This window comes from Oncorhynchus keta, chromosome 22, assembly GCF_023373465.1.
Source record: "Oncorhynchus keta strain PuntledgeMale-10-30-2019 chromosome 22, Oket_V2, whole genome shotgun sequence".
Taxonomy (NCBI): domain Eukaryota; kingdom Metazoa; phylum Chordata; class Actinopteri; order Salmoniformes; family Salmonidae; genus Oncorhynchus; species Oncorhynchus keta.
The window spans coordinates 14732734-14747583 of NC_068442.1; the positions used below are offsets into that span (position 1 = coordinate 14732734).

The window sequence follows — 14850 nt, forward strand, 5'->3', positions numbered from 1 at the left end:
CAGACCTCACATCACTGGCCAATGTGTGGCCAACATGAGCTGGACTTGCCTGCCTTGTAACCTGCCTTGCCTTTCTTAAATGCTCCTGAGGGGATACAATAGCATTGAATTGAATGAGCTTCAGTAACATTAAATTAAAGCAGTTGAAAAAGTGTAGTTTAGACTTATTGCTATGTAGCCATTAAATGCATGTACAGTGGATTCGGAAAGTATTCAGACCCCTTGACCTTTTCCACATTATGTTACGTTACAGCCTTATTCTAAAATGGATCTACACACAATACCTCATAATGGCAAAGGGAAAAACAGTAAAAATAAATAAAAATAAACATTTACATAAGTATTCAGACCCTTTGCTATGAGACTCATTTGAGCTCAGGTGCATCCTGTTTCCATTTGATTATCCTTGAGATGTTTCTTCAACTTGATTGGACATGATTTGGAAAGACACACACCAGTCTATATCAGGTCCCACAGTTGACAGTGCATGTCTGCGCAAAAACCAAGCCATGAGGTCGAAGGAATTGTCCATAGAGCTCCGAGACAGGATTGTGCTGATACACAGATCTGGGAAAGGGTACCAAAAATGTCTGCAGTATATGGTCCTTCCAGAACACAGTGGCCTCCATTATTCTTAAATGGAAGAAGTTTGGAACCACCAAGACTCCGAGAACTGGCCGCCCAGCCAAACTGGGCAACCGGTTGAGGAGGGCATTGGATCAGGGAGTTCCTCTAGAGTTCCTCTGTGGAGATGGTTGTCCTCCTGGAAGGTTCTCCCATCTCTGCAGCACTCCACCAATCAGGCCTTTATGGTAGAGTGGCCAGACAGAAGTCACTCCTTAGTAAAAGGCACCTAAAGGACTCTCAGACCATGAGAAACAAAATTCTCTGGTCTGATGAAACCAACATTGAACTCTTTGGCCTGAATGCCAATTGTCACTTCTGGGGGAAACATGGAACCATCCCTACGGTGAAGCATGGTGGTGGCAGAATCATGCTGTGGTGATGTTTTTCAGCTGTAGGGACTGGGAGTCTAGTCAGGATCGAGGTAAAGATGAACAGAGAAAAGTACAGAGAGATCCTTGACGAAAACGTGCTCCAGAGTGTTCAGGACCACAGACTGGGGAGAAGGTTCACCTTCCAGCAGGACAACAACCCTAAGCACACAGCCAAGACAATGCAGGAGTGGCTTCGGGACAAGTCTCTGAATGTCCTTAAGTGGCCCAGCCAGAGCCCGGACTTGAACCCGATCGAACATCTCCGGAGAGACCTGAAAGAAGCTGTGAAGTGACGCTTCCCATCCAACCTGACAGCTTGAGAGGATATGCAGAGAAGAATGTGAGAGACTCCCCAAATGCAGGTGTGCCAAGTTTGTAGCATCATACCCAAGAAGACTTGTGGCTGTAATCGCTGCTAAAGGTGCTTCAACAAAGTATTGAGTAAAGGGTCTGAATACTTATGCAAATTTGATATTTCATTTGTATTTTTTATGAACATTTCTAAAAAAATACTTTTTGCTTTGTCGTTATGGGTTATTGTTTGTAGATTGATGAGAGGGGGGGGGGGCAATTTAATCCATTTTAGAATAAGGCGGTAACGTAATTAAGTGGAAAATGTGGTCTGAATACTTTCTGAATGTGCTGTATGTGTTTGTCTGATCTGTGTGTATGTGTGGTCTGTAGATCCTGCTGCGGCTCAGTAAGCTGTGTTACCCCAGTAAGAAGAGTTGTGTGCAGCAGCAGAGGCTGCTGAAGAACATGGGGGCTCACTCTGTGGTGCTGGACCTGCTCCAGATACCTTATGAGAAGGTGAGCACGTCATCACGTTTACAGATTTCAGTCATTACAATAAGTGTCAAACACACATAGGCGCCCAGTCCATTTGGGCTTAAAATAAATGCTTCAGATGAGGCCCCTCAAAGCCTTACATGGATGTTGTCATGCTCAATAACCAGACCTTACCTGGATAAAGCTTTGTTGGACCATCTGTATGGATTGATTTTGTAGTGATGCAATTGTGAAAGCGTGTTGTGACTCCTGTCTGTCCCCAGAGTGATGAGAAGATGAATGAGATCATGACACTGGCCCATGTATTCCTGCAGTACTTCTGTAGAGGCAACAGCCAGAACCAGGCTCTGCTCCACAAATACCTCAACCTGTTCCTTACACCAGGGGTACGCTAACACAAACATGCTTGCACGCATTCATTCATGCCCACTGTGCTTGCACACACACACTCACACACTGTATGCATGTATGGACACACACTCACAAACACATACATTGGACATACAGTACCAGTCAAAAGTTTGGACACACCTACTCATTCGAGGGTTTTTCTTTATTTAGACTATTTTATACATTGTATAATAATAGTGAAGACCTCACAACTATGAAATAATACATATGGAATCATGTAGTAAACAAAAATTGTTAAACAAATCAAAATATATTTTATATTTGAGATTCTTCAAAGGAGCCACCCTTTGCCTTGATGACAGCTTTGCACACTCTTGGTATTCTCTCAACCAGCTTCATGAGGTAGTCACCTGGAATGCATTTCAATTAACAGGCGTGCCTTTTTAACTTTCCTTCTGAATGCTTTTGAGCCAATCAGTTGTGTTGTGACAAGGTAGGGGTGGTATACAGAAGATAGCCCTACTTGGTAAAAGACCAAGTCCATATTATTGCAAGAAACAGCTCAAATAAGCAAAGAGAAATGACATTCCATCATTACATTAAGACATGAAGGTCAGTCAATGTGGAAAATGTCAAGAACTTTTAAAGTTTCTTCATGTGCAGTCACCAAAACCATCAAACGCTATGATGAAACTGGCTCTCACGAGGACCGCCACAGGAAAGGAAGACGCAGAGTTACCTCTGTTGCAGAGGATAAGTTCATTAGAGTTACCAGCCTAAAAAATTGCAGCCCAAATAAATGCTTCAGAGTTGACACATCTCAACATCAACTGTTCAGAGGCAACTGCATGAATCAGGCCTTCATGGTTGAATTGCTGCAAAGAAAACACTACTAAAGGACACCAGTATGAAGAAGACGCTTGCTTGGGCCAAGAAACACGAGAAATGGACATTATACCGGTGGATTTTTTTTTTTTTTTTTTTTGTCTGATGAGTCCAAATTTGAGAGGTCTTTGTGAGGTGTGGAGTAGGTGAACAGATTATCTCCGCATGTGTGGTTCCCACCGTGAAGCATGGTTTGGGGGTGCTTTGCTGGTGACACTTTCTGTGATTTATTTAGAATTTCAAGGCAAACTTATCCAGCATGGCTACCACAGCATTCTGCAGCGACACGCCATCTCATCTGGTTTGGGCTTAGTCCCACTATCATTTGTTTTTCAAAAGGACAATGACACAACACACCTACAGGCTATTTGACCAAGAAGGAGAGTGATGGAGTGCTGCATCAGATGACCTGGCCTCCACAATCACCTCACCTCAACCCAATCAAGATGGCTTGGGATGAGTTGGAGGGCAGAGTGAAGGAAAAGCATCCAACAAGTGCTCAACATATGTGGTAACTCTTTCAAGACTGAAAAGCATTCCAGGTGAAGTTGGTTGAGAGAATGCCAAGACTGTGCAAAGCTGTCAAGGCAAAGGGTGGCTTTTTGAAGAATATAACATATATTTGAATTTGTTTCTCACTTTTTTTGGTTACTACATTATTCCATATGTGTTATTTCATACTTTAGATGTCTTCACTATTAATGCAGAAAATAGTTAAAATAAAGAAAAACCCTTGAATGAGTAGGTGTCCAAACTTTTGACTGGTACTGTACATGTTTGTTCACTTCTTACTAATTTTCAACTCAATAAATGCATTCTATTACTGTATATCCATATGTCAATGAATGTGAATTCTCTGTGCACATCTTCTCCCTCTCTCCAGCTCCTGGAGGCTGAGACCATGCGCCACATCTTCATGAACAACTTCCACCTGTGCAACGAGATCAGCGACCGCGTGGTCCACCATTTTGTCCACTGCATCGAGACGCACGGCCGACACGTCCAGTACCTCAAGTTCCTCCTGACCATCGTCAAGGCCGACGGGAAGTACGTGAAAAAGTGCCAGGACAAGGTCATGACCGAGGTGGGCGAGGGATGATGATGATGATATCTTTATAAGGCTGTGGAGACTCCACAATAGCATGGTTTCCACTACCACTATCTCCAAACTAGGCAGGGCTTGCTAGAGATGTTTGAAACACGAGAGACTTAAAATGTGACTACTTTTAGAGAATACCTTGTGGATGAATTTATTTATTTTCCCATAGACCTTGGTTGGAATCTTGGTTGAGGGCGTTACAGGAAGTCATTGCATGTTAAGTCTCAGTTTAGTTTAACTGGAATAATTAACCAATATCACGCTTTGTCTTGCTCATTTTAATATCATATTGAATTATCAATATTGGTTATCCCCACTAGTGATAAGGTATTCCCTGTCTAACCTCCACTCGTCTGTCTGATTTTCTGTCCATCCGACCCCCAGCTGGTGAACGGTGGCGAGGACGTGCTGGTGTTCTACAACGACCGCTCCTCCTTCCCGGTGCTGTTCCAGATGATGTGCTGCGAGATGGAGCGTAGGGACGAGGGCGGCGCCCTGGCCTACCACAACACTCTGGTAGAGCTCCTCGCTGTCTGTACCGAGGGCAAGAACGTATACACCGAGCTGAAATGTAACTCCCTGCTGCCCCTCGACGACATTGTCAAAGTGGTCACCCACGAAGACTGCATCTCTGAGGTACAGGGGAAGGGGTGGGGTCATATTGAGAGGCTTTGTCATTTGGTGCTGGGGTGTGATTCAGTAGTGTGTGATTTTCTACCCTTGTATTCAACTTCATCTGCACTAATCTGAGGATACAGAGGATAGGTAAGAGTGGCATGACGCTTGGTATATGCGTACTGTAAATTGGAGTTAATCTGTTCAGCTGTTTTGCATCAGTGCAGATGAGGGAAAGTAAAGCAAGATAATATTCCATTATAGACAATTGGCATGCATCCATTGTTTGCATACAGATGCATAACATTTGATTCCAGAACAGCCAGCTTTGATATTGCCTAGCGTTCATTCACCTCAGTGTAATCTTTCACACCTTCCAATCATCTGAATGCATGGTTTCTATTGGCCCTCCCTCCCCAGGTGAAGACGGCCTACGTGAACTTTGTAAACCACTGCTACGTGGACACTGAGGTGGAGATGAAGGAGATCTACACCAGCCACCACATCTGGAAGCTCTTTGAGAACTTCCTGGTGGACATGGCACGGGTAATGTCCTCACTAAGGTCCTCCTCATAGCACTACCCCCCTCAGAATAGCCTCGTGGCATGGACTTTATAAGGTAGCGAAAGCTTTTTCCTGGTACCTACTACTACTACTACCATCTCCACCATACCCCATTCAAAGGCACTTAAATCTTTTGTTTTGTCCATTTATCCTCTGAATGGCACAACATACTGTAGACAAGTTGTCTCGAGGCTAACAAATCCTTCTTTAACTTGTCTTCTCCCCTTCATCTGCACTGATTTGAAGTAGATTTAACAAGTGACATCAATAAGGGTTTTTTAGCTTTCACCTGTATTCACCTGGTTAGTCTGTGTCATGGTAACAGCAGCTGTCCTTAATGTTTTGTAGACTCAGTGTAAGTGAATTCAACATGGTGGGTCCCTTCAGGGAATGGGCCTTTCCCCAGTCCAGTTCAGTGTAGAGTGAGGGAAAGGAGAAGAGAAGTTCTTTAGACTATTGAGATATACACCAGGCTAAAAATGGAAATCACCCAAAAAGAAATGTTAGACACTTGTAAAAATCTTCACCCAGAGAAAAGCACCAGGGATCGATGACTTTCTTACCGTTTTATTTTATATTCTGGGACAAAGTACCGCCCTTATTTACTCAAATGACAACACGCGTCACTCAATTTAGGGATTCCGAGTTCCATGTATTGAACTGTTATTTCAGTTATATTAAAACCAGAAAAATCTGGAGGGTCCCCTGCAGATATTACAAACCCATAAATGTAATCAATTACGACAATAACATAGCAAAACTCCTAAGCAACAGAATGGCAAAAGTCTTACCAGACTTGATAAATATTAATCAAACAGGGTTTATTTAGCATGGACACTTAGAAACAAATACAAGAACATGTTTCAGTATAATACAATATGTTAAAAACTAGATGCAGATTTATCCTTATACCATGGCATTGTTGAATACTTGTTTCTGATTGGCTTGAAGGGCATTCTAGAGTGTGCATTATTTCTCTTTATAAACTGGGTTGGTTTGATCCCTGAATGCTGATTGGCTGACAGCTGTGGCATATCAGACCGTATGCCACGGGTATGACAAAATATGTATTTTCACTGTCCATTGGTTACCAGTTTATAATAGCAATAAGGCCCCTCGGGTGTTTGTGATATATGGCCATATACCACACCCCCTCATGCCTTATTGCTTAAATAACACATGGTATATTTGCACGGTAGAATTCAATGGCTATAGTTCATTCTTATATGTTCTATGTTTATGCTGCTTTTGAAAGCAAAAGTCAAATTTTAAAACATTATGGCATTGTTGATTTCGATTTTCATAATGGCAAGCTAGTACTGATGGTTTGGTTAGGTAAAACTAGCAAGTCTGTTTGTTTGGTTACCATGGCAACTACTGTAGCTGTCTAGTAAACTTGCTAGCTACTTCAGTGGATGTTGAACACCAGGGCTCTACCAGGGCTCTCGCTAGTGTGCTGTGGAACACACCTTCCACCTCGTTTATTATTGATGCCAAAAAAGCTTTTGACCGTCTTGAATGACCTTTGCTATTCAAAACTTTAAAATTCATTAAACTTTCCAGCTGAAATAATACATATTATATAAATGTCCTAAAGCAAAAATATACACAAATACATTATCAGGGATGTCCTCTCTCCTCCCTCCTGAACCGCTTGTAGAAATAATTAGACAGGACCCAAACGTAACAGTTATCATTATTGGTCAACTAAACTAATTTGCAGATGATCTCTTTTATATACCTAACTAAGATGTAAAAGTCAATGCCCCCTTGTTAAAAATATTTTCGGAGTACTCTAAAATCTCAGGATATTAAAATAACGTGGGAAAAACTGAAATGATGGCAATATGAAAAAGAATAACTCATGATCTACATCAATCCTTTAAGTCAGGGTTCACCAACTGGCGGCCAGCGTGCCAATTCTGCCAACCAGCAATATTATTTGGCCCCCCAAATTAATTATGAATATTTAAAATAAAATAATATATATATTTGGACACCTACTCATTCAAGGTTTTTCTTTTTGCTATTTTCTACATTGTAGAATAATAGTGAAGACATAAACTATGAAATAACACATTGAATCATGTAGTAACCAAAAAAGTGTTAATCAAATGAAAATATATTTTAGATTCTTCAAAGTAGCCACCATTTGCCTTGATGACAGCTTTGCACACTCTTGGCATTCTCTTAACCATGCAGTACTCCATCACTCCTTCTTGGTCAAATAGATCGTCTGCAAATAAAATATATTTTGATTTGTTAAACAGTTTTTTGGTTACTACATGACTCCATATGTACTATTTCATAGTTTTGATGTTTTCACTATTATTCTACTATGTTGAAAATAATAGTCTAAATAAATAACCTCGGAATGAGTAGGTGTATCCACATTTTTGACTGGTACTGCATATAATAAAAAATCTCGGACCCGAGATGCAAAAACACCCAAATGCATTGTCCTAAGAATGAAGTTACCCTCCCTTAATAATGCAAAAGTTACATTTGAACTTAATTCATGAGGAGAGAGAATGCAGGACACGGTCAACTATTAAAGCAGGCAGCAAACCATTTTGTGGTGGTGAAATGTAAAACTGCAACCGCACCGCAATCAATCGGAGGTCAACACCACCTGGTGCTGAAAAAATATGTACCTTGTTATGTAAGTGTTGCAGAGCAAGAGATGGAGAACATACACCAGTCGAGTAATTCATTTCAACAATAATCTTCATTTTAATTTACAAAAAGCAAGAGGGCTTAATTGGAGAATATTTCTTCAGAGCCTAGGCCTATATCAAATAACTTGGCCTTCCTCAGCCAGTTATAAGGCTTAACAGTATCTTTTACAATAAATGATTTGTGGCCAGATAGAAGTGGGATGTTTGTAGTTGTTAGGCCTACTTACTATTGTGACTGGCCAAAAATGTAGCATCCTACATAAAACAATTTTCCACTCCTTTAACGACAGGACAAACAGAAAATATTGTCAGCTTGAGACCTAAATATCCATGCATAAGCACTCACAATAATGTTAATACTTACTAAATATAGTCATATAGACCAGTAAGTGACTTACTCAATGGGAAAAGTTACATTTCCCCTCGGACACGACCTTGTGGATGTCGCGTGACATTGGTGTGATTTTGATGCGCAGGCAGTCCTCGATTGACTTATGCGGAAGCTGTTTCCTGTCATGAGTCTATATTGCATTCATAGAGGAAAATGAGGACTTGCAGTTGTAAGTCTTTCCAAAATGCACACAAGAATTCAGCATCCCTGATGTGCTGAAGTGCAGTTGCCTTCCAGATGACAAGTTCAAATCAAACAACTCAAGCTTCCTAGTAAAGGCCTCAAGTTTTTCCACCATATCCACAGCTGTTTTCCCTCGTCCTTGTAACTGGAGATTTATCCAGTATAAGTGACAGAATATGTCAGCCAAAAAAGCTGTGTAGATTGCAGTTAACACTTCAATGTTTCGGCGTCAGGCCTCTGTCTGGGGAATGAAGGCCACTTTGAAAGTTCCATGCTTAGATTCAAAAATACTTTGGAGATGTAGTTATTTGTAAACAGAAACTTTTTCATTGCTAATTAAACACACTGGCTTGGCATTGGAAAAACGATGGTAAGATGAACACATCTCTGTACATTCTTCGATTTTAATAATCCACCTTTTGATACTTTTTTAGGGTGACATTTTCTCTTGCTATCAAGCGAATTGTTCTGAACGAATGTTGATGTTAAAAAGTAGTGTAGGCTACAGTAGACTACATAGACCTGTTTTTCCCCACCAATCAACACACAGAGAAATATACAAAATGTTGTTAATGGGGGACTGTTCGGCCCACCTTTTCCTCTAGTCCACGATTAGCTCCTTTGTCTTGCTCACATTGAGGGAGAGGTTGTTGTCCTGGCACCACACTGCCAGTTCTCTCACCTCCTCCTCCCTATAGGCTGTCTCACCGTTGTCGGTGATCACTGTTGTGTCGTCAGCAAACTTAATGATGGTGTTGGAGTCATGTTTGGCAACGCAATCGTAGGTGAACAGGGAGTACAGGAGGGGACTAAGTACACACCCCTGAGGGGCCCCAGTGTTGAGGATCAGTGTGGCAGACGTTTTGTTGCCTACCCTTACCACTTGGGGTGAGCCCGACAGGAAGTACAGGATCCAGTTGCAGAAGGAGGTGTTTAGTCCCAGGGTCTTTAGCTTAGTGATGAGCTTCATGTGCATTATGGTGTGGAAGACTGAGCTGTAGTCAATGAACAGCATTATCACATAGTTATTCATTTTGTCCAGGTGGGAAAGGGCAGTGTGAAGTGTGATTGAGATTGTGTAATCTATGGATCTGTTGGGTCGGTATGCGAATTGGAGTGGGTCTAGGATATCCGGGAGGATGCTGTTGATGTGAGCCGACCAGCTATGGCTATCGACGTGAATGCTACTGGGCGGTAATCATTTAGACAGGTTACCTTCGCTTCCTTGGACACAGGGACTATGGTGGTCTGCTTGAAACATGTTGGTATTACAGACTCAGACAGGGTGAGGATGAGTGTCAGTGAAGACACTTGCCAGTTGGTCCGCGCGTGCTTTGAGTACTCGTCCTGGTAGTCCATCTGGCCCTGCGGCTTTGTGAATGTTTAAAGGTCTTGCTCACATGGACTACGGAGAGCGTTATCACACAGTCATCCATAACAGCTGGTGCTCTTGTGCATGCTTCAGTATTGCTTGTCTCGAAGCGAGCGTAAAAGGCATTTAGCTTCTCTGGTAGGCTTGCGTACCTGGCAGCCCTGCCACATCTGACGAGCATCAGAGCTGGTGTAGTAGGATTCAATCTTAATCCTGTATTGACGCTTGCCTGTTTGATGTTTTGTCTTTCAGTTCGTGGTGAGTAATCGCTGTTCTGTTGTCCAGAAGTCATTTTTGGTCATAAGAGAGACGGTAGCAGCAACATGTTTTACAAAATAAGTTTTAAAAAAAATAAGTATGCAAAAAACAACAAAATAGCACAATTGGTTAGGAGCATGTAAAACGTCAGCCATCCTCTTCGGCGCCATCTTTATGGAGACATGGTGAATTTATGAGCGTAATCAGATAGAAATTATGTAATTGTCACTGAATTTATTATGAAGCCTACTAATTGGATGTGTTAAACATGTTGTTCAATTTGTAGTGTTGGCCAATTATTTGTGCAAATATTATATACTAATTATGTTCTGCCCCACCGACTATTAGCTCAATACAAATTTGGCCTGATACTGAACCTAGTTGACAAACCCTGCTTTAAGTGGACCACAAAAAAATATGAAATACTTAGGATGCTTAATAAGTGATAACAAATAACTTTATCCCATTACTCAACAACATGAAAGCAGATCTAATTCAATGAAACAATCTCCCCATAAGCCTTACAGGTAGAATTACCCCACCGAAGACGTTCTTAAAAAAGTGTATAAGACAAATAAAACTCCTAAAGCAAAGTTTTAATCCGAGTGTGGTTTTAACCTTCCAGATTTGGAATTGTATCAACTCTCCACCCAAGGCTTTTACTTGCGATGTATAGTTAAATGCAGTAAAGAGGAACAATGGATACATAATGAAGAGGTGCATGCTACATAATGAAGAGGTGCATGCTACATAATGAAGAGGTGCAATCTTTTCATGTGTCTGTTTTCAAAGGATGGAGCAAAGAACATTAACAACTTCATAATTAAGAACATTAGAACCACATGGAAGAAAATTAAACGGATTCTTCAAGAACCAATATCACTCCATAAAAACACACCCCTATGGAACAGTCTTTTCAGAATTCACAGATAAATTGGCCCACAAACTAAAGGCATAGAAACTGAAAATGACGTGGGTAATAGGAAATCAAATAATTTCCTTGACCCGAAAGCAATGACCAATGTAGATATTTTCAAATATGAAAGTTTTATATCACAAAATGTTGACCTGAAAGCATTTTGACATCGGAGCGATGTTGAGAGAATCCCATTTAAGTCGGAAGAAGATAGTTAGTCATATGATAGGTAAGATGTATACAAAACCTTGCAGAGAGCCTGTCCAATCTATTGGAACCAAGACTTAAAAATAACTGGTATTGACAAACGATGGAGGGAGTGTTGGAACATAATGAACAAAATTACAAATCCCGAAAATGTAAGCTTAATCCTGTATAAAGTAATGTATAGATTTTATTATACAAGAGACCAATTTCACACATTCTACAGCACAATGGCAGTCATGTCTTAAGTGTAAAACTAACAATGACTCAGGAATTCATTCCTTTTTGGAGTACTATAAATTCCCAAAACTATGGGCAGCGTTAAAAAGCTGTCTAATAAGATTTACAATGCAAGTTTCACTTTTAATCCGTCTTTCTGAATATTTCGAGACATTGGATTTGCGGTAGGCTAGCTAAGACAATGGAAGAATCAAATGCGTTATTTAAATATGGGAAAAAATCTGTCTACAGACAAAAACAACATCATACAATTTTACGTCATATGGGGCAAAGTCTTACAAGCAGTAGAAACAACGTTGTGGATACTGTGGGAACGTGTGTCTGAGCAATTGTCATGTCGTTAATGTTTGTGGATGTGTAGAGTATGTTTGTAAGTATGTATGTTAAGTTGTTTTTGTCTATGTATGTTTTTGTTTGTCATATAAAATATTACAACTAAAAAATGAGAGATACCCTAGGTCAGTCTCTTCCCCCCCTCACTCCTGAGTGACAGACAGACATTCCCCTCTCCTCAATGGTTTTAGGTGTGCAACAGCACCACGGACCGTAACCATGCCAACATTCCCCTGGAGAGGTACGTGACGGAGACGGTGATGGCCATCGTCAAGGGCTTCTTTAGCTCCCAGTTCCCTGTCAACAACTCCAACCTGCAGGTATTCCTGGGAGAGAGGTTAACCTTGTACATGGGTATTTAAATACCTTCCTCTGGCCATTTGTGTTTCAATTCAGTCAGTTCAGGCACTTGAGGCAAATGCTTATCCATCTGGTAGGTGCTGGCACAACATTTTTGAGTGCCATTGAAGTGTTTGTTTATGGAGTGTTTTAGTGAATGTTTATCCTCCCTCTCTTCTGTGTCAGACCCACCAGCCCATCTTCATCCAGCTGCTCCAGTCCTCCTTCAGGATCTATAACTGCACCTGGATCAGCTCGGCCCAGAAGAACAACATCGAGGGCTGCATCAAAACACTGTCTGACGTGGGTGAGTCTCACAGCCCAATGATTGCACTTTGACAGGCCTTGACTAAGGTTTGTAGACTGGAAACATCAATGATTTCTATAATGACAGGGAGACATTGCAAGTATTTAAATCTCACCCAATAAGCCCTGTACATGTTAGTCTGCCGCCACTGTGTATGCAGACAATACAGAAAGTAGGCCAATGCCTTTCTCTGTTGGTTGATTGGGTGTCATGTCAGCTTGTGTGAATGTGTGTGTTTGGGAGAGATATGGGCCCATCTTCAGAAAGCGATTCAGAGTATTCGATATGGTCTACAAGGCTAAACCGATATCAGCACTCCAACTTTGAGGCTCCTTCAGTTCCTAGTTATAAGGTCCCCACCCTGTCTCCTCTCCAGCTAAGGCGCGTGCCATAGCCATCCCAGTGGATCTGGACAGCCAGGTGAACACTCTGTCTCTGAAGGCCCACACCTACAGGGTGGAGCGTGCCGTAAAGGACTGGAGGACCTCAGCACGCACCCGGGTCCGCAAGGAGATTCTGGGAGTGCCTGACTACAAGAGCATCATCGAGAAGCTGCAGGTGATCCCTCACACACACACACACACACACACACACAGAAATATGGGGGGGGGGGGTATTGTATATTTATGACAATGGCCTCATTTCTATTACAGCATATTGGATGACTGTCATTCATATTCCATTCACCCAGTTCAATGTAACATCCATAGGTTTAGGCTACTACATCATACTTGAAATTACCCTATATAATACCCATCATGAGGTTGCTACAACCTAGCTTAAAAATGAAAGTCGAGAGACAAATTGGAGTAATCAAGGTGAGAGAGACAGTGAAATATTCAAAACTTGCACACTCTTGCCATGTGTACAATCTCGCAGTACAGTGTACAGCAAAAATTATAGCAGTTACACCGGCAGGTCCGGTGCCAATTCATTTCTAAAATGAAAGCTTACCTTGGCTTGGAAGAGTTGCAGTGTTGGTTAGCCTTAGCCAGCAAGCTAACATACAGTGCCTTTGAAAAGTATTCAGACCCCTTGACTTTTTCCACATTTTGTTATGTTACAGCCTTATAAATCAAATTTTTACTCGGCAATCTACACACAATACCCCATAATGACGAAGCGAAAACAGGTTTATAGACATTTTTGCTAATTTATTCATAATAAAAACTGATACAGATACCTATTATTCAGACCCTTTACTATGAGACTCGAAATTGAGCGAAGGTGCATCCTGTTTCCATTGATCATCCTTGAGATGTTTCTACAACTGAATTGGAGTCCACCTGTGGTAAATTCAATAGATTGGAAATTATTTGGAAAGGCACACACCTTTCTATATAAGGTCCCACAGTTGACAGTGCATGTCAGAGCAAAATCCAAGCCATTAAATCAAAGGAATTGTCCGTAGAGCTCCGAGACAGGATTGTGTCGATGCACAGATCTGGAAGGGTACCAAAAAATGACTGCAGCATTGAAGGTCACCAAGAACACCGTAGCCTCCATCATTCTTAAATTGAAGAAATTTTGAACCACCAAGACTCCGCCAGGCCAAACTGATCAATCGGGGTAGAAGGGCCTTGTTCAGGGAGATGACCAAGAACCCAAAGGTTATTCTGAGACCTCCAGAGTTCCTCTGTGGAGATAGGAGAACCTTCCAGATGGTCAACCATCTCTGCAGCACTCCAACAATCAGGACTTTATGGTTGAGTGGCCAGACAGAAGCCACTCCTCAGTAAAAGGCACATGACAGGCTGTTTGGAGTTTGACAAAAGGCACCAAAAGACAAGATTGTCTGGTCTGATGAAACCAAGATTGAACTCTTTGGCCTGAATGACAAGCGTCACTTCTGGAGGAAACCTGGCACCATCCCTACGGTGAAGCATGGTGGTGGCAGCATCATGCTGCGGGGATGTCTTTCAGCTGCAAGGACTGGGAGACTAGTCAGGATCGAGGTAAAGATGAAAAGAGCAAAGGACAGAGTGATCCTTGATGAAAACCTGATCCAGAGTCCTCAGGACCTCAGACTTATGTTAATGTAATATTTCAGTTCATTATATTTAATAAATTAGCAACAATTTCTAAAACCCTGTTTGGGTTATTGTGTGTAGATTGAAAAATAACAACAACACATTTTAGAATAAGGCTGTAATACTTTCCGAAGGCACCGTAAATAGCATTCCTCTGTTTGAGTCAGGTCGTTGAGTAGGCAAATTAACTGAATTAGCTACGTAAGTATAAGGTCAACTAAGAAGGTAAAAACTACTCTAGATGGTGCTTTTGAGTCTACTTATAGACCTTCATTACAAAACAGTGTGTTTTAATCAG

The 14850-nt window shown here is 41.5% G+C and overlaps 1 protein-coding gene across 2 annotated transcripts in view; it reads left to right on the forward strand.

The window, feature by feature from the left end:
- The window catches only part of LOC118401101 (inositol 1,4,5-trisphosphate receptor type 2-like), a 159814-nt gene that overhangs the window by 48854 nt on the left and 96110 nt on the right, over positions 1 to 14850 (forward strand). For both annotated transcript variants that reach the window (XM_035798334.2, XM_035798335.2), the window contains exons 28-35: positions 1683 to 1808; positions 2051 to 2173; positions 3907 to 4107; positions 4507 to 4758; positions 5158 to 5283; positions 12068 to 12196; positions 12402 to 12522; positions 12899 to 13080. In XM_035798334.2, the coding sequence (XP_035654227.1) occupies positions 1683 to 1808; positions 2051 to 2173; positions 3907 to 4107; positions 4507 to 4758; positions 5158 to 5283; positions 12068 to 12196; positions 12402 to 12522; positions 12899 to 13080 (1260 nt within the window). The remainder of the gene's footprint in view (positions 1 to 1682; positions 1809 to 2050; positions 2174 to 3906; positions 4108 to 4506; positions 4759 to 5157; positions 5284 to 12067; positions 12197 to 12401; positions 12523 to 12898; positions 13081 to 14850) is intronic.